Genomic DNA, 21,828 nt, shown 5'->3' on the forward strand with positions numbered 1-21,828 from the left:
ATCATCATTAGCGTTTATTATAATAACTCAGACAGGTGTGATTTGGTCTTTAACATCTGACCTGATGCTGGCCTTGATCCTTAAGGCTTACCTTAAGCACTGCGAAAGACTTTTAAGATTATGTTGTTTATCTGAATCTGACCTACTGTAAAAGGCTGAAAGCCAATAAGCTGAATTGATTTTATCACAATAAAAATATACACCCTAAACTATACACAAATAATTTCTAAGGTTCCATTAAAAACCTTTATCATCATTATGAACCTTTTATTTAAAAGTTTTTAGTGTAAAATAGTTATTTAGAATATTACAATGTTCACCCCAGTAGAACAATTTTGAGAACTAAAAATGGTTCTGTTTTACTGCAATAGAAGAAACAAATGAAACTTTTTTTTTCAACAGAGTATCATAATAATCTATGGCTTTGAAATAAAAAAGAAAAAGAATAATTGAATTTTGTTTTTTATTCGCATAAAAGGTAAATGCATACACTTCTAAATGCACATCTTATAGGATCAGGGCTCTAGAAAACTGCAGCAGCAATATAAAAACCACTAAAATAAGTATTTAAAAAGATTATAAATAATACAAAATGTATAAGAACATTGAAATGTCTACATTTAGTTGCATTCTGTGTGCATACAGTACTGTTTAATAATGCCATATTCTCTCTAGACGAGCTGAGAATCAATCAGTTTAAGCAGCTTCTGACTCACTCAAAGTCTACCTGTATGTTTACACCTCATTAACAAGCTTTAATAAATATATTCACTGAACTAATCCGCAGGAAGTGATTTAGCTTAGGGAACATGCCTGTCATAGTGGGTGTTATTGTGACTGTAAATAAACTTGTCATTCACAGATGTGCAAATCATGCCTGGTGTGTGGCCTTGATTCAGCATATTAAAATGAAGTGAAGTTTACAATGTTGCATGACATCATCATACAATACTCCTCGGTGAAATTACACACATTTAAATAAAATGCAATTTTACAAGGATGCCAATTCAGTAAATGACTCATCAGATAATGAACAATTAGTCACATCTCCTGAACCATTGTTACAAATTTGATCAAAAAAACACAAACTACTCAGGGCAAACCCGCTTTCTTTCACAAAGGCACTGTCCAAATCACTTTTGACTAGATGGTTGACTATGCTCCATCTTACATAGTAAGACCTCACAAGTCTCTTCTTATTCATATGCCAGCTTATGTCTTCACAGGCTGCTGGGTGTCACTGATGTTTTTGATTGGTTCTTCTTGTTGGTCATTTTTAATGGATGCCATGCCAGCATTGGCCGGAGCCAGACGGGCTTTAGCTGATGGGGATCCAGGACTATCGGCATTCATGGCAGGTCTGGACATCCATTGCAGGATGCGGGTGGATGGTCGGTGGTGAAAAGTGAGTTGGCGAGAGCTGTAGCCAGACATCGCAATACCCAAAGCACCCAAAACAACAGCCACCCGGGGCAATATGAGATCCTGGAACTTGCTGGTCACTGTTTGTACGGCTGACGTCTGGAAGAGAGTCAAAAATCATGGTTAGTTTGAATGATGACAGACATCAACTTTTAAGTCATGTATAAGTAGGAGCACCTTCATTAGTTAATGTTAGTAAATATTGAAAACAATTACTGAACGCACTAAAGTAAATCGTGATAATTCTTTAACTGCTTAAAATGGGTTGTAATTGCATCAAACAATACTCTCATGTAATAATGGCTAATTAAAGGCTTAATCTGTTATAATAATGACTGAAATTGGACCGTATGGAATGTTGGAAAAACAAGTATTCAGTATTACTTCAATATCTAATCAGCTTCATGTGTTTAGCACTAAAGTACTGCTCTAATTCAGGTATAGCTACACATATTTCACATATGAACAATTATAAACATATGAATATGTTCAGACTTACACTAAAGTCCCATTAGTTAACAAAAAGTAATACGTTTATTACATTATTTATTAATCTTAACTAATTTCACTTAATAAAAAACTTTAGCTTTAGTCCATTAAATGTTAAGATACAACTTTTAAATTTAATAATGTATAACTAAATGTTACAGTAAACACTAGCAAAATGTATTAGATGTGTTTTCTGTTAGTTCAAGTTAACAAATGTACTTAATAGAATTTTATCATAAAGTGTAACCTGTATTTTCAATTTTATAACCTGCACATCTGTACAGACTCTCTCACTCACCTGCAAGTAACGAATGTATCCTGCAGTAGGACGTGGGAAACCAAAAATCATATCAAGTTTGTCAAGGCCTCAGATGTTTGTTTGTTGGCAGCACCTATTCCTATGGTTCCTTGTTTCTTTCCTTTCTGATAGAAAGATGCTTTAGCTCACTCGGGTAGAAGTGGATCTGTGACCGTCTTCCTCTGATCTGTGCTTATATAGACAGTCCCCATCTGTCTGTCTGTCTCCTTTTCAATGAGATTACCAAAAGAGGCTAGCACGCACATGGACATGCTAGCTATGACGACAGGGGAGACAGCAAGGGCTGCGAGGTTAAGTTGTTGTGAAGGACAACATTCTGCTATAGCTCGACATGTGTAAAGCCGGAAATGACTGTGAAGTCAAGTAGCACAGATCAGATGCGACCCAGTTATCTGAACTAAAACCAAAGCATCAACAAGAAACATTAAACAAAACAAACCAAAAGTCACAATAGACTGTACACAAAAAGTAAATAAAACAAGAAAATAAATGATCAAATTAGATGGTAATTACTGTAGGTAACCTTATGTTGATAATGGACTGAGGCAACAACTTTTCTGAGGGGTCATATGCAAAACATGCTTATTCAAGATGATAATGCTTACCAGTTATATTGTAAACACAGCTAATTTATGTTAACTGTATGCTAACTGCATGTTATTTAATGTTAAAATGATGGTAACCGTGTTAGAAACTAGTTTTTCCTAATTTGTGCACGCTTCATGTTAATTTATTTCAATGCTAACAATAAGCTAACCATGCTAAAGCACACTAACAGTATACAAAACATACTTCAAATGTTAATTCATGTGAGAAATGTGTAAATCTATTAGAAACCCTATTTCAAAATGCTAATGTAATGTAATGACCATACATCCAAAGCGCTTCACACTTGTAGGGGGTCTCTCCTTATCGCCACCAGTGTGCAGTATCCACTTGGAGGATGTGATGGGAGAGATAGAGCCAATTCAGTGGATGGGGATGATTTGAGGGCCATGATGGACAAGGATGGCTGAGAGAAGGAATTTGGCCAGGACACTTGGGTTACAACCCTACTCTTTAAGAGAAGTGTGATGGGGTTTTTAACAGAGAGTCAGGACTTTAGTTTAATGTCTCATCCAAAAGGTGCATACTAAAACTAACTACAACCTAAAGTTCATTGACGAACTTTGATGTTGGCTTAAGAAAGTCAACGTGACTTTGCTAGGACTGGGAATGGCAGTTGGCAGGAAGCACAGTAATTTTAAATAACAACGCTTGTGTACATGTTTGATCAAATGCTAATACTATTGCCTATATAGTAGGTATTTCTAGCATATGTTATTTCACTTAGATAATCATTAATAGCATGTAGCTAATCGTTACTAGTACTTGGCTTATCATTGTTACCTTGCATAGTACACACAAAGTCCCATAAATCCCATTTGCTAGCATGAGTCAAACGAGCCAATACCCAGATCCATACTATGTTCTGATGTAGAGATATTGCTGTTTTTAAATGATTGCTAGGTTGAGAGGGTTTTGGCTGCAGACTCGGTGCAGATGCAGTCTGAGCTGCATGCAATGCTTTCGAATGGGCTCACCTATTCCCACCCCTTACCCTACCTGCTATGGGGACAATTGACAGCTTAGTGATGATACATCAAAGCTTCTTGCCAATGTGAGTGATATAAATCAACCCAGATGTCTCTATGGCAGTCTCTATGACAGTCAAAAACTGGACTTGGACATTATGTAAAAATGGCCATTTTACTGTTTTTTTGGGCAATGAGAACACTGAAAAACCGATGATTTGCCGGAAGTTTCATCTCCAAAATCACTCAAAAAACACTTTCAAACAGGCAATATCCTTATAAATATAAACTGCACATTTGACATTTAAACAACTACATTCTTATCTTAAAGTTGAAAAATGTTTAGTGTGATCTAAGACTAGTGAGTTTAGTCATTCTGCTTTGTAGTCGCTGTGTGTGAAGTGATGTGCGAGTGAGAAGACGCTCAGTGATGATATGAATATTGCAGAAGATTGATATAGAAGATTGCTTTTACCCAATCAGATTCAATAATTTGAATAAGAATTGTTATATATTGCAAATGTTAATATTAATCATGAATATTAATCATGCTAGAAACATGCTAACTGACTTTCTCTGACTTCTCTGAGTAAAAATTTTAAGTTTAAGCTTCTCAAAAGTTGAGATCCATCCAACCATCCATCTATTCTCACATAAATCAGTCAAGTTTGGTGAAGAAAAAAAAATGTTTTGGGGTTGCATTCAGTATGGGGTGTGCGAGAGATCTGCAGAGTTGATGGCATCATCAACAGCCTGAGGGATCAAGACATTTGTGTTATCCATTTCATTACAAACCACAGGAGAGGGCAAATTCTTCAGCAGAATAGTACAAGCTTACACCTCAGCCTCCACATCAAAGCTACTGAAAGCAAAGAAGGTCAAGTTGCTCCAGGATTGGCCAGCCCAATGTCCAGGCATAAACATTATTGTGCATGTTTGGGGTAAGATGAAGGAGGAAGATGAATCCAAAGAATCTTAATGAACTCTGGGAGTCCTGCAAGAACGATTTCTTTGCCATTCCAGATGAACTAATAAGTTTTAATCTATTAATAAGATTTAAGTTTTATTAATAAGTTAATGAGATTTATTAATAAGCTATTTGAGTCAGTTATTCATTCTTTTTCCACTGCACCATGACTTTATTTTCTATACCAGGGATCACCAAACGTGTTCCTGGAGGTCCGGTGTCCTGCAGATTTTAGCTCCAACCCTAATCAAACACACCTGAACGAGCTAATCAAGGTCTTACTAGGTATACTTGAAACACCCAGGCAGGTCTGTTGAGGCAAGGGCATCAGACCTCCATGAACGAGATTGGCGACCCCTGTTCTATACTGTACATTATTTCTGTTAAGTGACAAGACTTTTGTGTAAGCAAAGTCAGACCTTACTGTCCTAATGAAATAATTAAAAATCAAGGCATGACCATAATTTATTATTTATAATCTAGAGGCCTTTGCCTTTTCTATAAGCCACTTCTGTAACCAAATGATCAACTAGAAGTCAAGCTATTATTTGTTGTTCCTAAAACTTGGAGTGGCAACAATACTTTTGTCAGGTAGTTTATCTATCAATTTTTTTTAAAGATTTTTTGAGATCTTCTGTAATATTTAAATAATATTCTATAACATTTTAAGTTATATAAAAAATGTAGCAGAGCAGTATAGAGACTGTGAGATCAGGTCCTCATTGGAAATTGACAAATCAGAGGCAGATCATTTAGTATGATTAACTTAAATAGAGTTTCTAGCACTTATGAGTGGCATAAATCTGCAGGATTGCCTTTCAAATTTGAATCCATAAATCACAAACCATTAAACTGTGATATTAAAGATGCAGTGAGCCTTTAGTATGATGATATGCCACGTTTATTGCTGAAACAAGATAATTAGCTATTTTATTCTGCTCATTTCAGATGCCATAATTTCACGATCACACCTGCTGTGTCTTCCGCTCCATATTCCAGCAGGTGTAAGGAAACATTTCTGAGAGAAACAGCAGGGTCCTTATTTCTGAATGCTGTAAGCGAATGGGATGCATGAAAAAAACGTATGCTATGTCTAGATCCTATAATGGGATACAAGCCTATGTTGTGGGTTCCCTGGTGTATTTCAGATTAGCAGAACAGACATGGACAGTCTAGTGATGTTTGCACAGCTAAAGTCATCCTTCCTTGACGTCATGGGTAAGCCATCGGATCCATTTAAATGTATCTAGCATGTAGTGCATTGCCCTTGATGCACGTACGCATCAAAGTCACAAAAAAACAAGGACACATTTGTTTTTATCTTAGAAAAAAAACTATCTTTACACACTTTTAATTGTAGTTTTGGAAAACCTCGGGCAAATAAAAGTGTGTATCAGAATTCATTGGTGCCAACTAAAATTAAAATTTGAAATGCTATGAATACCAGTTATTAATATACAATGAATGTATGTGCTGTAAACATGAGAATTTATATATTGTCCAAAGATGAAAAGTGTTTTTACACAATTGCAATATACAGAATATTTGGGACAGGAGTCATTTGATGACATTAAATGCATACAAAGGCCAAAGTGCAACCTCAAAATGTACAAAGTATTTATGTTCCACAGCAAAAGTAAGTCGGAGGCGCTCGAAAAATACATATTTGTACACTATACTAGTTTATTTGATTATCTATACATTTTGTTGTGGTTTCATTCTATATACATCCACTTTGTATTATTTGAGAGTTATGTTGTGTAACATAAATAAATACCTTTATTTTTTTATACGTTTTATTCTTTATTTTATTTTCATTATTAATTCTTTTTCTCTCAATGCTGAATTATTAATGATTGTTGAGTTGACCTTGTGTTCAACATATGGTTTTGGTATTGTTTGGATATTCTAATGAGTCATGAGACCATAGTGTTCAAAAGAAACTCCAGATGCACACGATCTCTGTTATCATGATGAAAGCAAGTGTTCGCTGAAATGCGCAGTTTTAAGGAATAGCCTTGTCAGTAAAAGGCATTTTTATATTTTTTCCTACATTTTTTGACTGCCTTGGACTTACTTTTGCTGTTTATTCTAATGAATCCCTTACCCAAATAGCACTAACATATTAATTAAGCTACCCTTTGAGCACTTTTTGTTTGATTTTGGTATTTATAATCTACTTTTCTCCTATCTTTCTAACTACTAGGTATTAAACATTTGCCTGCATTATATTTTTGTAAGCAAGTGAAAATAATCTTTATGAAACAATTAGTATAATATATTATCACTTTATTTTTTTTAAATAATTCATTAAGTCAGAATAATTGTTTTATATTTTTTATGCTGAATGACACAGGTATAGACCATTTCAATGTGGGGATGTCATTGGACCATGAACATTTGCTGTTTATTGTAAAACTATTTCAAAACTGTAACAAGAGGCAATTCAATCAACTTATCATTAAAACAGTCGTCATTCCATTATTTATCAAAATGTGGACCTTTTTGGACTCTTGAAAGCTATGAAAATGTAAAATGTGAAACAGGAAATACGTTGGGACCATTGTTATTCTTTACTTCTCTCAAAATGGTCTATATTCCTCTGAATGAGGATTTTACATGGATAGAACTTTGGTAATAAAATGTTTTGAATATATGTTTGGTATTTCAACTTTTTAGGTGTGCGATACGGTGGCTCAGTTGTTAGCACTCACAACAAGAAGGTAGCTTTTCGAGTCTCGGCTGGGCCAATTGACATTTCTGTGTGAGGTTTGCATGTTCTCCCCTTGTTTGTGTGGTTTTTCCCGAAGACATGCTGTATATGTGAATTGAATAAATTAAATTGACCGTAGTGTATGTGTGTGAATGTGAGAGTGTATGGGGGTTTTCCAGTAATGGGTTGCAGCTGGAAGGGCATGCGTAAAACATATGGATAAGTTGATGGTTCATTCCACTGTGACGAACTCTGATGAACAAAGGGACTGAGCTGAAAGAAAATGAATGAATGAACTTTTTAGGTGACCAAAACATTCATTCATTAATTTTCCTTTCGGCTTAGTCCCTTTATTAATCTGGGGTCACCACAGCGGAATGAACCTACAACTTATCCAGCATATGTTTTACGCAGAAAATGCCCTTCCAGCTGCAACCCATTACTGGGAAACATTTATACACACTCATTTACACACACAGACTACGAACAATTTAGCTTACCCAATTCACATATGCCACATGTTTTTGGACTTGTGTGGGAAACCGGAGCACCCTGAGGAAACCCACACGAACATGAGGATACATGGCCAAATCCACATATAAATGACAACTGACGATGTGACCACAAAATGAAAATGTGAAATCATTAAATATTTGAATATAAAATATAAAAAACTCAAGGAGACTTTTGATGATGCCACAGACTGTTAGATGACTATCAGTTTTTTTCAATATAATTTTTAGAGCATTATTTCATATTTTAGCTTTTTATTTTCATGTAACTTATACAAGGTCAAGAATCTTGTTATTCTAGAGTCAGATATGAGCTTCAGTAGTCATGTCAAAGCAGAAACTAAATCAGCATACTGTTATCTCTAAAACATTGCAGGAATCAGATACTTTGTTTCCAGTGAGGACTTAAGAAACTTGTTTATGCTTTTATCAGCAGCAGGGTGGATTACTGTAATGGACTCCTCAATGGCCTTCCTAAAAACCCAGTCTGACAGTTGCAGCTCATCCAGAACGCTGAATCCCAGTCACATTCAGAATAGATTTTAAAGTATTATTACTTGTCTCTAAATCACTAAATGGCCAAGGACCTCAATACATTACAGATATGCTCACTGAACACAAACCTAACAGATAACTCAGATCTTTAGGATCACATCTATTAGAAATTCCAAGGGTTCCGTCAAAGCAAGGGTGAATCTGCCTTCAGCTACTACGCCCCTGTTGCTGGAATCAGCTTTCAAAAATGATCAGATGTGCTCCAACATTTCTAATTCAAACCAAGACTTAAAACACATCTGTTTAGCTGTGCCTTTACTGAATGAGCACTGTCCTACGTCAGACAGATCCCACTATTATGTCTTTCTTTTCTTTTTTCATTCTTGAACCTCTTGTGTTTTAACCTGTAAAAACTCATTTTAATGTTTTTATTATTTATAATTTTCTAATACTTGTCTTTTTTGTTCCTATTAATGTAAAGCCCTTTGAATTACCACCGTATATGAAATGTGCTACATAAATTAACTTGTCTTGCCTAAAAACATTACAATTGCATCTAATATGTTTTCTATGTATACAAATCCACTGTTGTAACATTGATTTGATCTGGACTCCAAAATGGGACGTCTCAACTTTGACCCTAATAACTGTCAGTATATGTTGAAATGTAAGTCTGAATTTAATGTATAATATTCAGGTGTATATGTTTGTTCTGTTGGAGTCCTTGTTTTTAAAGAATTAGCAAAAACTAATTTCCTCTTGTGAATAATTCATTTAAAAACTTTATAGACAGATTTACCGATGGCCACAGTGGCTTTTCACATCAACCCCCAAAAGTATCTCATTTCAAAGGAGAAAAAAACAACGTAAACAAGGCTCTGTTTCGGTAAAATAATGTTAATGAGCAGTCTAGAGCGCAAAAGCTTAAATGTCATGATCCAAACAGTCTCTGAGATCAGCGAGGACCTGCTGACGTCCCGAGGTTAAGATAATTAGTCACTAAGAGGCTAAAGCACAGACTCCTCATAATGAGCTGTGGAAGTCCCATGATCCAGCGTCACGGTCAATCTAGCGTTGTTCTTGCAACAAACATACATTCGAAACGTCCTCTCAAAGTGTATGCCAGCCCGATGAAAAGCAAAAAATGTGCAGAAATATATTTTTCATGAGTAATTACTAATGCAAAGGCAAGATAAACTAGAATACATCAGTCTGGGTTTTCAAAAGGAGGCCAATTTGTTGCCGCAGCCGATTGATCTTGCGTTTCTTAAATTCCTTCACTATAAAACAGCATGGGTGAATATCTCTTTCATAATGAGATATTACAATCAGAGACCTGCTGCTTGTTCACAGGGGTTTTCCTCTTAGACGCTGAATCTGGAGGCGTCACGTCTTCTGTTCGCTCTGCATGGGCAGAATTTCTGTCAGCCAGTACTCAACGAGAGAGCAGACTACTGAAACCTCATCTGGAAGGGAAGAAAGAGAAAGAAATGAGCACGCTGTTACCTGCTGGCATGTGTTTCCATGATATTTGCTTTGTTTTTATGCAGTTATGCTACCTCCTGTTTGGTTTATATTCGTTTTAGATATCTCTTGTAAATGAGATTTAAATCATCATAGGATCAACTTGGTTAAAAAATGGCTAAATAAAAATACAAAGCTACTGAAATGTACCCTTGTTCATGCATTTACACAGTGATTTGGTATAAGGAAGTCATATGGAAAGGACATGGCAGCAATAAAAGACTAACATCATCGATGACCCTCTGCATGTACTGGTGGAAATAATGGTGTTTGGGGAAAAAAAAATGGATAAATGGTATGTCCCGTGGTTGTCCTGGAGACAGAATCACCATGGACACCTGTTTGGAATGTCCTGAATCTGCCGAGTGCTTGTAGCTCCTCAGTAAAACATCTCATTAAGCAAGTAATCGTATTAAGGTCTAATGTGACTTCACAAGCACACACAGCAAAAATAGTAAGGGCACATTCATTGTAAACACTGATTTGTTTATATAAACAGACCTGGACAAAACTGTTGATACAATTTTATTTTGTCAAGGCCAGTTTCATTAGTCTGTCTTTTTCCTTTTTTAATGCTTCTGTTGTACCATAATTCGAAAGCAAAATCTGACTTATGTTTCTTTTCAGTCATTTTTGACTGATCGTGACCTTTTTCAGGCTTTTTCTTAAACTATACTTTGGCCAAGGATGTAGAATTAGCATGGACAGAAGGGACGTTTGCCCACCAATATCCACAGATTATTAAAATGTCCCCACCAATAATTTAATCGCCACCAAAAAAAAAAAAAAATGCTTTGTGGAAATTTTCCAGTCAGGCTTAAAACTCAGTTGAGACATGGACATAAACAGCTGCATTTCAAAGGAAAGTGTCAGTCACTTGGAGTCAAGTTCGCTACAGTACAAGTCTACTGTAATAGTAAACATGGATGTGCAATTTAATGAAAAATTTGTTTTCGAATTTGGATTATGAAAAAGCAACAATCTAGCTTAAATGGTTATTATTGTGTCATATGCCTCCCCCTTTCCAGAAGTCTGCATTCATTCCTTGTCAAAGTAAAATCATGTCAATTTACTTTTGCACCACAAGACATGCTTGACTGAATGTTGTTCGATTACTAATTGTAGTTGATTTACTTATTTAAGTGTTTTTTTTTTATTGCAAAATAAAACATTCCGTTCTGTTTACACACTCAGAGAAGGAAAAGAACACGGACATGTAAAGTCATTTTTAGCTTAAAGTGCATAAATGGCAATATTATACTTAATTACAATATTAAAAATGTGTTTAGATGTGGTGGTAAGCAATTATGCACAAATAAGCCCTCAGTAAACGGATGTCTTTATTAAACTTTTTGTCAGATTTAAATCTTTTTGTCAGACATTCATTTCACTTGACATTTTAAATGTGATGTCACTATACATTTATAATTGACACTTTTTTTCGGGGGTGGGAGTTGGTGTCAAATTTGGTCACCGCCAATGTCAAAACCATATCTGCGCCCTCGACTTTGGTCGGGGAATTGAACACTTGTACACTAACTGGTGCACAATATACAGAACACACAAAAGAAGTAGCAAACAATAAACATTTAAAAGCAATATGATATATTATTATCATTGGCTTATGACGTAATATGAAGTTAAAGTGTTTTGCACATAAAAATAAAAAAGTAAAACAAAATATGACACAAAAATTAAGATTTACATTATTTTTTTTACAATTTTTGTCATTTTTTGAATGAATACATTAACACAGTTGTGCTGCTTTATATAGGTTTGTAAAAATGTTATGCAGCTATTATGTGAATTATATAATTATTTTTGCTTTACTGCAACTTTCAAAGCATCTTTGATCAGGTTTTTTTATAAAAAGCATGCTGACCACAAAGATTTTTTTTTTATTTTTTAAGTATTTACAAGTTTTTGTGTAAAAAATGTTTTTACTGTTCCTTTTGATCTATTTAATGTGTAAGCTTTGAACTGTAGTGTATTTTCAGGCCATCTTATTGGTGGCTAATATCACCCCTTCATCTGAATTATAGTCTAGTGTTTACAGCCATTATTAAAAATTAAAATACATACTGTATTTTTATGTTCTGATATGGCCCTCACTTACCTGCAGGTAAAGTGCTTGTGCCTTTGAACTGTTCCAACTGTGATTTTAACTGTGCTTCATTTTTCACCAGTAAAGCCCTGAGGCCACACAGCCTGGAGATCTCAGCAGGGGGCAGCGTTGAGTCTGAGAGACGAGAAAATAGAGCCTCTGCTGCAGAAAGCGAGAGACGGGGGCTACTTTCTACACTGGAGCCTGATAAGAAGAGTTGAAAAATACAGTACATTTAAATTATTACATTATATTACATTTTACTGTTCAAATTTTTGACTATACTGTTAATTTTTTTTCTTTTTTAACAGCTTTGATACGATTGATATTGTAAGAATTTAAGTAAAGATGACTTGATTGTGATGTTTGTAAGAATTTGTTTTTAAAAAGATATCTACAGTAGAATTGGATTCAGCAAAAATTCATTAAATTGATAAAAAAAAACACATTGCTAAAAATATTTTATATTTTAACTTTGTATTCCTGCAAGAATCAAAACCAAACAAGCATATCAAGATGATTTCTTAAGAATCACTTGACACCGAAACAAAATTCAGGCGCCATAGCATCCAGCGTCTTTCAGTAGGATGCTTTGAAGTTCTGTTTACAGCATTTACAACAGGTAAATCTTGATCCGAAAATGGTTGACAATACCATTTTATGTGTCATCCACAACTTTGATTTTGAAAGACGGATGTCAAAGCCATTATACTTCCGTCAGATGCAGTTTAAGGGTAATAGAAAAATGTTCTCCTAATTCAGTGTCTGCCGTCAGATCAGACGCTGTAATAGTTTCAGTGTTCAGCTTTACTGTACTCGGCAGGTCTTCAATGTGCACACACACACACATAACACACACACACGATGCAACTGATCACTGCGGTAGCATTGGCACAGTATGTGTGTGTCAAACAGTTTTTTTGAAAAAAAGAGAAAATGATTAATTTTGTGATGACAAGGCTCTATTTAAATGGCACAAAATGTAAATGACTCGCAGATGTTGTTTTTCATTCCTATTAGGTTGCATTTTGTAAATAATCAGTCCAGGAGGTGGTGCTGATCAACAGCATTATTAGCTCAAAGACGTTTAAAGCATGTAAAGTAGATTAAAACGATCCTTTCAAAGAAAGGATTTTTTCTAGAAAAAAAGGTTTATAGTATGCTTGATTGGTTTTGAGATTTGCATTTATAATTTTTTTGCCCAATACTTTATTTTTTTTTGCTTAACTTTCTTTTATTTTGCAAGTATATATGGTCCTAGACCAGGGATGGGCAAACTTGATCCTCGATGGCTGGTGTCCCTGCAGAGTTTTGTTCCAACTAGGGTTGGGCATCTAAGCTATAATGCCGATCCGATACGCATCTCGATACAAAGAATACGATCCGATATATTAGCGTTACATTTATGACATATTGCGATGCGACACGATTCACACCCATATCACGATACGATGCGATAATTCAGCACTAACTAATTAAATCAAGTTTATGAGATGATGTGAAAGAGGATGCTGTGCCATTGAATGAGTTTGATTATTTATTAACCAAGCAACACCAAGACTTTTTTTTACAAACTGGCTCTTCTCTCAGAGCCAGAGTGTCAGTTTACAGTAGAGGGCCATTTTAGAACATATAGCACATATTATTTAAGTATTTTCAAGATAAACAGAATGGATAAGTGCAATATATATTAAAATATATATATTTGCACTCTTTCAACATAAAGGTTGAGCATTGCACAACAAGAATTGTGATTTAACTTTAACTATGAAAACAAGTTTTACAAAGATATATTTTGCCACTGATTATTCAAAACTTAAGGTGGTGAACTAGCAGTGTTATGCTGCGTTGAAACATCACTGTCACTGTAAACAACAGGCTAATAAAAATATAACAAACCAGCAATCTTCTTGCTGTGAGGTGGTCAAACTACCTACTGTGCCACCGTGACACCCATTATTTTTATCATTATTATTATTAATATTATTATTATTATAATTAAATAAAAATTAACAGGAGGAGGTGTTTAAAACCGCCTAGTGCGGCAGTATAGAGAGGGCGGCGTCCGCAACACCCAGTTATATCCGCGCATAGGGTGGCAGAATAGAGGTCCGCGACACCCGCGCGTCCTCAGTTATATCCGCGCATAGGGCGGAAGAATAGAGGTCCACGACACCCGCGCGTCCTCAGTTATATCTGCGCATAGGGCGGAAGAATAGAGGTCCGCGACACCCGCGCGTCCTCAGTTATATCCGCGCATAGGGCGGCAGAATAGAGGTCCGCGACACCCGCGCGTCCTCAGTTATATCCGCGCATAGGGCGGCAGAATAGAGGTCCGCGACACCCGCGCGTCCTCAGTTATATCCGCGCATAGGGCGGCAGAATAGAGGTCCGCGACACCCGCGCGTCCTCAGTTATATCCGTGCATAGGGCGGAAGACTAGAGGTCCACGACACCCGCGCGTCCTCAGTTATATCCGCGCATAGGGCGGAAGAATAGAGGTCCACGACACCCGCGTCCTCAGTTATATCCGCGCATAGGGCGGAAGAATAGAGGTCCGCGATACCCGCGCGTCCTCAGTTATATCTGCGCATAGGGCGGCAGAATAGAGGTCCGCGACACCCGCGCGTCCTTAGTTATATCCGCGCATAGGGCGGCAGAATAAAGGTCCGCGACACCCGCGCGTCCTCAGTTATATCCGCGCATAGGGCGGCAGAATAGAGGTCCGCGACACGTCACTTCATTTTCATAACCGGTCACTTTCATTTTCACATTGGGGTTGAGGGCGGCGTGATCGTCCTCTGCCTAGAGCAGAAGTTCAGCTTGCTCCGGCCCTGCAGATGAACAATGCAATAACATCCGTTATTGGCATAGAGCGCACAAAACTTTTGCGCATAGAAAAAAAAAACTTGCAATGCTTTTCTCACAATGCTTTCACAACAACACCGTGGCGCCGCTTCAAGTGAGATTTCAGATTACTCGTACTGCCCGCGTATTTTATAGATGCGCGGCACATTTTGCAAATTGCATCTGTCCTGTCAAGTCGTCCATCCTTAAATCCATAATGTTGCCATACTTTAGATTTAAAACTCAGTGGGGAATAAAATGTTTGTTTTGCTTCTCGCGCTTTCTGAGGGCGCACCACTAGCTTCATCCGCACACCTGATACACTGAGTTGTAGTGTGAGTGTACACATCCGCAAATCCGTTGCTAAGGCTTACTTTATGTAGGTCGATTAAATTATGCGCCAAAAACAGGTTGACAACACTTGTTAATAAATAAAAAATACATTCTATATTAAAAAAATAAGCTGTATCTCGGAAAAACCGATGCATCTCGCAAAAACCGATGCATCTCGATTTGCTTCCAAAATTTCATTCATCCTCTGCTGCTCAACCGATGCACTCGCATGGTGCACGCGCATGACCGCGTATCGATACATATCGATTAATCTTCCCATCCCTAGTTCCAACACTAGTCAAAAACACCTGAACGTGCTAATCAGTGTCTTTAAGATCACAAAAATCTAAGCAGGCGAGTTTGATTAGGGGTTGGAGCTAAACTGTGCAGGACACCGGCCCTCCAGGACCGAGTTTGCCCACCCCTGCCCAAGACTGACTCCATAAAACAGATAAAAACGGATTTTTTAAAGTTTATTAAACATTTTTACCAGAGGACTTGCGGTCAGAGAGGTAGATCTCCAAGGTTGTCTGAAGAAAGTCTAGCACCTCCTCTGAATTCCCCTCATCTTTCTGTGCGAATGTGAATTCGACAGCTCTCGTCTGAGGCACCAGTCCAAGGGCGAGGAGTTTCTCTTTGTGGCGTTTCTTCTTCATCTTCCTCTTTCTGTTCTTGCTCAGTCTCTCTGTGCTCAATGAGCTTCCAGTGTCATCTCCATCATGGGGAAGTGCAACATCTTCCTGGCCCTCAACATCGCCCTCTGCTGGAAGGGTGGATACTTCTGCTGTAGCACTGGGAAACACTTTTTTCTTTCTCCTCCTTTTCCTCTTCTTATGTAACTCATGATCACCAGCATCTGAAAGATCCAAATAATAAAAAAAGGGCTAATGGCATGCAGGATTACAGATTTTCTCACAGTATTAGAATTATTACAAAAAAGCGTTTTAAATCCGACAGGCATCAGGCTCTATTCTCTGGAGAAAGAGGTTTAAAGTGGCTGATTTCTCATGAACCGAGTTATATAAATTCACTATAAGAGCTGAATGACTTCAGTTACAGCCTCATTATATTTACATTTATGCTCTTGGTAGACTAGCTCAAATAAAAAGCAACTTACAAGAAATATGGACACACTCTGTAAGACGCAATTACGAAAGTGGATGGCTCACGCACATACACACATATCCCTTTGCCCTTTCAGTATTTTTCTGCAGGCTTTTCAAGCTCCTCGGAACTATACAAACACACTGAGTTGTGCTGAGCTATTGATTTTATTCATCTGTATTCAGAGCAGAGAAACTGACCGCACATCTGAGTGTCACACCGCAGGAACCAAAGACTCAGCTCATCAGCATACAGCTCATACAATGAGACCCGTTTGCAATAAAGGAGGGATCAGGGAAGGCTTGATAACACGGACAGTATGAGAGCGTGTTTGCGCGTGTGTGTGTGTGTGTGTGTGTGAGAGACAGAGGTTATTGCTGCTCTGCGGGTCTACTGAGGTCTATTGAGATCAATAGCAACAAAAAGACAGGAGGAGGAAGAAATCTGTGGAGTTTTTTTAGTGAAAGAAGACTGAAGTACACAAAGCTAAAGCACAGATATCTTACCTGAACTAACAGGCTGTGCAAAATTCACGTTTTATTTCACACAGTACAAGTGCAATATTTATTTATTTTAAATGATTGCTTCAACACTTACTTCTCCAGCTCTTATAAATGTAAAAAGAAAGCAGAAAAATAGGAATGCAATGTCCCAAATGATCAAATGAAGAGCCTGATTCCTGTTAGTAGCATGATTTTGTTAAATAAATGAAATTTTGTGTTTGTAGAAATAAAAGAAAAATGCGTTGACACATGCACTCCGGTGCTCACGGCGACCCGAGTTCGATTCCTGCCTTGTGGTCTTATGCCGATCCTTCCCCTCTCTCTGCTCACCATCCTTTCCTGTCATTACTCTCTACTGTCCTGTCCATTAAAGGTAAAAAAAACCCCAAAAATAATTATAAAAATACAAATAAAAATAAATAAATAAACAAAAAGATAAAAAAAAGTGTCTTTTCACTGTGAATAGTGATCCTACTGTTATCCTATATTATAGTGGCTTCATAATATGCTCCACTAAATCTTATGATTTGATCATTTGGATTCACAACAGGTGTGGTTTGATTATGATAAACAGAAAAATCACTCAAGTTTAAAAAATAAGCATAAAAAATAAATGTCAAACAGGAAAATTAAAAGCTGCAAAGTCTGTAGTGTCTAATAATTAGGCAAGATTACTGATAGGATTTGCCAGGATCAAAACTTGTAATTTTTTGTTGTCACTCCTAAATGGTGGCCCTTTGACGAACCGTTTACACCTGCTATTAAGATGCATATCTTATTGTTGAACAATGAGTTTACATTTCCATTTTCAACTCGTATTTTAAAGGGCTCCTATTTTACCCATTTTTCAAGATTTAAGATAAGTCTTTTGTGTCTCCAGAATGTGTCTGCAAAGTTTCAGCTCAAAACACCCATCAGATTATTTATTGTACCTTCAGAATATAAGAATTTTCTGCTCTGAACACAATGTAGCTGTAGCTGTTTTTGTTGCCTGTGCCTTTAGTGCCGTGTCTATCAGAGTCTGCCTCAATCTTCACCTCGGCTGTGTCAGATAAACAGCACAGTGACAGACATGTCACTACAAAGTTCACGGACACACAGTGCACGCGTTAAACTTTGCACTGTTTTTACATGCAAATATGACAGGATACACATTAATATCCAATGCTGTATGGATATCCGTTATGTTAATGTACAAAATAAGCCTGATTTAACGTTTACAAACCGGGATTGAAGATTGTTCTTTTATAATTGTACTGACACTATGCGGCTATGGTGTTGAATTACATAGTGTTTTATTTTTCTTTCAGTATTTATTACAAATATGCACTGTTTTAAAAATGTTTTGAACTTGTAAACTCATTCTTGATCACATTTGATGATGACTGATAATCACAGCAAGCTGAACAGATCTTTTATTCCTAGTTGCATTTTGCTATACTATGCGTTACGACGGAGACATGTTAATATGCTACTGTCAATCAATTCGGTGGGCGGGGAAACCGCACACCATGTCACGTTGCGGTGGGCCTCAAAATGGGAGGGATTTGGATGGTATTTTAACATCAGGATATTTAAAAAAGAGATTTATTGTCTTTATATCACTTCAGTATGACTGTGGACACACTATACCTACACACAGTTTTGTCCAAACAGCTTCCAAAAGATGATTTTCATTATAGGTGCCCTTTAATGCATTTCTTTTGTCTGCTGTCAACCACTTTCCTGATTTCTTTGAGAGAAGGATCGATCGGAGGATGCATATATAAGCCTTTTCTAATCTTTCTTGCACAATTTACATATGAACATGACAGGACACAATAGGAAACAATACGAAGCACATGAGCTTTCATTTCTGTTCTGATAGCAGCAAAACTTTGTTGAATGCCATTGGTTTGTTGCAATCATTTATGGCAAGAGAACGTTGCATTTTTTTATTATTTCACTTTCAAACCAAACTTAGGCTTTCAGATTTTGAAGATTAAACCCTATCTGTACAGCAGATTAAAAAAAAACCAGCCATAATGTTTAGGTATTAATTCAGTAAGTGGAGTTTTGTGGATGTTTGAGTGTTGTTGACCGCATCATTGTTTTTACTACAAAAGTAATGAGATAAAAGTGGGACGGAAGAGGGTGAAATTGAACAAGCTCAAACAATTTCAGATCAAAAACTTTTGAAAAAAAAAGCTTGAAAAAAGCTGAAATCTTACAAGACTTGGAAAAAGTATGACATTAATCAGAATCACCAACTCACCAGCTGGGTTGTCCTCAGAGTCAGTGGGATCTGGATTGGACACTGTGACTGAATTATCCCCGCTAGTAATGAAGTAGCCTTCAGGAGGAGGAAGTACAGTGTAGAGCTTTTTACCCTGCACAGCTGTTCTCTTCACATTACCTAAAAGGAGACACAGAAAAAAAAATCAAGTGAGAAGTGAGGTCCCCTATTAAAACTTGAAAAACTTGGAGATGAAGCAAAACTCAGACCTGATGTGTTGGATGGGATGGACTGAGATTTTTGTACAGGTGGCACAGGTGCAAGTGCACTGCTCTCCTGTGCAGCAGGTTGTAACACACTTGGACCTTGTGCTGCAGCATACAGTCTTTGCAGGACCTTAGACTGGAATACTAAGTTAAAACATTTATTTTCATTAATCGATCGATTCTCAGTCTTTTAGTTCAGTAAGGATAAGCACATTCATCTATTCTGATATGGACTAGCAGGCTATTCTTGATGGAGAAAACCATGCATTTATCATTAAACCCTTTTCAAACATTAACATCAAATTAATGAAGATTATTTATAGTCAAGCACAATGTAAAAACTGATGTAAACACTTTATATTATATTAATTTTCAGTTCTATTGTCTAACACTGCTCTTTTGTGGTTAGTAATTTTTCAATAATCATACTAAACTTATTGAAGTATAGTTGGTTTTATATTCACACATTCGTTCAGTGACAACTTGTGAGAGGGTCCCTATATTGTTTACTATGCTACTTTGAATATTCGGTCAGTAATAACATGCAAGTATGACTTCAAAACATCATTAGCAATATTTAATTGACTGAACAATGTACTTTGATAGTCATTGGCTGCTAATAAGAGTTCTTTATTTAGAATTAGCAAAGAATACTTTTTTTGAAAATATAATATGAAGGAGAAAGTACAATTGTGTTAATGAAAAAAAAACATTACCTCAAAACAAAACGTTATCTTGTCAAATGTACATTCATATCCTTATCTCTAAAAAATGCTATCAAAAGTTAACAATCAATCTTCCATTCAAACAACAACAAAAACAACACCATTTTATCTATTCTTTATTCTGTAAACATTTAATGTCAACAAAAGCACGTGTCTCGAACAATTGTTTTTGTTGCACGTTAACGTTACAAATAGTTTTACTACATACCTTCTTTTCTGACGGACATATCCGCGGATTAGGTTCAAAACGACACTTTACCCATGCCTAAATAAAATTACACATTATGATAAAAATAAAAAACATGTATAATAGATGTAAACAGGCACAGTGGAAGGTGAGGGCAATTATCCGAACTCAAAGCATTTCAAATGAAAAAAAAATATTTACTTTAAATCCACAATTAAACATGTAGGCTATCTAAGAAAATATATCGAAAATCCACATCTGAACAACAAATACAAGAATCTGGAAAAATCCCTGTGCCGCTTCTCGTGTGGTTCATAGACTGTAAAAGATACTGTGGCGTTGTCTTATTTCCGACCTTATCATCATGGCTGCTGAGCGCGTAGCATCTGAACAGCGCCACTCAGCGGCGGTAACGGGAGCTACAGCAGCAGCATCAGGGGAGCCGCATCTGCACCCGCGGGGCGGCGACTGCTCAGCACACACACTCAAAACTTCCCTGCCATCATTACAATGTAGCCGCAATCTCAAGGAATACCTAGAATGTCAGCGTGGAAGAAGGTACGTTCAGCAATTTGTGCATGCATATGTCTTGAAATCTGCTGAAGAAAGCAACAGAAAAGTGTAGGCTCTATTCTCAGGTGTGAGCATGTGCGCGGCGGGATGTGGAGCTCGTAATTGCAAACTCACCTGCCGAGAGAAGGCGTGATGTGATCACCTGGACCCTTTTTTACTTGATTTGTTATCCATTTAAATATTTGTTTTAAAAACATTGCATTTTAATAGTTAAGTTTCACTTTATTGTGATTTACATTCTTGAACTTTTCAACTTTTAAACAACTTTAAAAAATAAAGGTGGTTTATTGGCGATAGTGGTTCTATAAAGACCCTTTAATTTACATCCATGGAATCATTACGTTTTACAAAATGTTCTTTATAGGAATAAATACATCTTTTAAAATGTTCTTCACACACAATTAAATGAATAACCATTAACTGAAGGTTCAACCGAAGTGCAGTGTTTAAAATGGCTAATTATGTATTCTGCTTATGCATACAAACTTAAAAATGTAGGCCTATGTGCTACAAACATTTTGTAGTTGTGGACTGCACTGATATGATGTTTAGTCATTTGGTTTTATGTTACTTGCTGCTCCGATAACGAAAAAATTAGAATATTTAGGGTAATTTCTTTCAAAGCGTGACATGTAATATTAAAAACTAAGACTCTAATCCTTATTTAACTGTATTATAAACATTCATTCATTCATTTTCATTTTCAGGTTAGTCCCTTTATTAATCAGTGGTCGCCACAGAGGTATGAACTGCCAATTTATCCATCATACGTTTTAAGCAACGTATTCTAAACAATCTAAAGCAAAAGAATATGTTGGTACATTGAACCATATAGATTTTTTTGTATTATGTTTGAAATTTCAATTATGCAAGCAGATTTCCATTACTTGTAGATTACACTGACCACTAGTGGTGGAAAGAGTACTGATCATACTCAAGTAAAAGTACCATTACCT

At 36.5% G+C, this 21,828-nt stretch overlaps 3 protein-coding genes across 14 annotated transcripts in view; 1 reads left to right on the forward strand and 2 right to left on the reverse strand.

The window, feature by feature from the left end:
• Positions 1-863: 863 nt before the first annotated feature.
• Positions 864-2,304, reverse strand: zgc:193593. Its single transcript, NM_001128717.1, has 2 exons — positions 2,210-2,304; positions 864-1,521 (listed from the first exon to the last, which is right to left on the reverse strand). Exons 1-2 carry the CDS (start codon positions 2,258-2,260, stop codon positions 1,213-1,215), a joined length of 360 nt encoding a protein of 119 aa, NP_001122189.1. The 5' UTR covers positions 2,261-2,304; the 3' UTR covers positions 864-1,212.
• A 6,946-nt stretch (positions 2,305-9,250) lies between these two features.
• erich1 (glutamate rich 1) lies at positions 9,251-20,978 on the reverse strand. Of its 2 annotated transcripts, none has more exons than XM_068214593.2 (7): positions 20,655-20,978; positions 20,321-20,377; positions 19,391-19,531; positions 19,161-19,301; positions 15,790-16,155; positions 12,132-12,323; positions 9,251-9,957 (listed from the first exon to the last, which is right to left on the reverse strand). In XM_068214593.2, exons 2-7 carry the CDS (start codon positions 20,337-20,339, stop codon positions 9,878-9,880), a joined length of 939 nt encoding a protein of 312 aa, XP_068070694.1. In that variant the 5' UTR covers positions 20,340-20,377; positions 20,655-20,978; the 3' UTR covers positions 9,251-9,877. The 2 variants fall into 2 exon arrangements, with proteins under 2 accessions (XP_068070694.1, XP_009291353.1); XM_009293078.5 differs by lacking the exon at positions 20,655-20,978 and adding an exon at positions 20,501-20,634.
• dlgap2a (discs, large (Drosophila) homolog-associated protein 2a) overlaps positions 20,763-21,828 on the forward strand; it is a 249,913-nt gene continuing 248,847 nt past the window's right edge. For all 11 annotated transcript variants that reach the window (XM_073928550.1, XM_073928553.1, XM_073928556.1 and 8 more), the window contains exon 1: positions 20,763-20,857. Coding sequence is in view for 3 of the 11 variants with exons in the window: in XM_073928546.1 (XP_073784647.1) it covers positions 20,840-20,857 (18 nt within the window). In the remaining 8 variants the exon portion in view is untranslated. The remainder of the gene's footprint in view (positions 20,858-21,828) is intronic.

Source organism: Danio rerio, chromosome 17 (genome assembly GCF_049306965.1).
Source record: "Danio rerio strain Tuebingen ecotype United States chromosome 17, GRCz12tu, whole genome shotgun sequence".
NCBI lineage: Eukaryota > Metazoa > Chordata > Actinopteri > Cypriniformes > Danionidae > Danio > Danio rerio.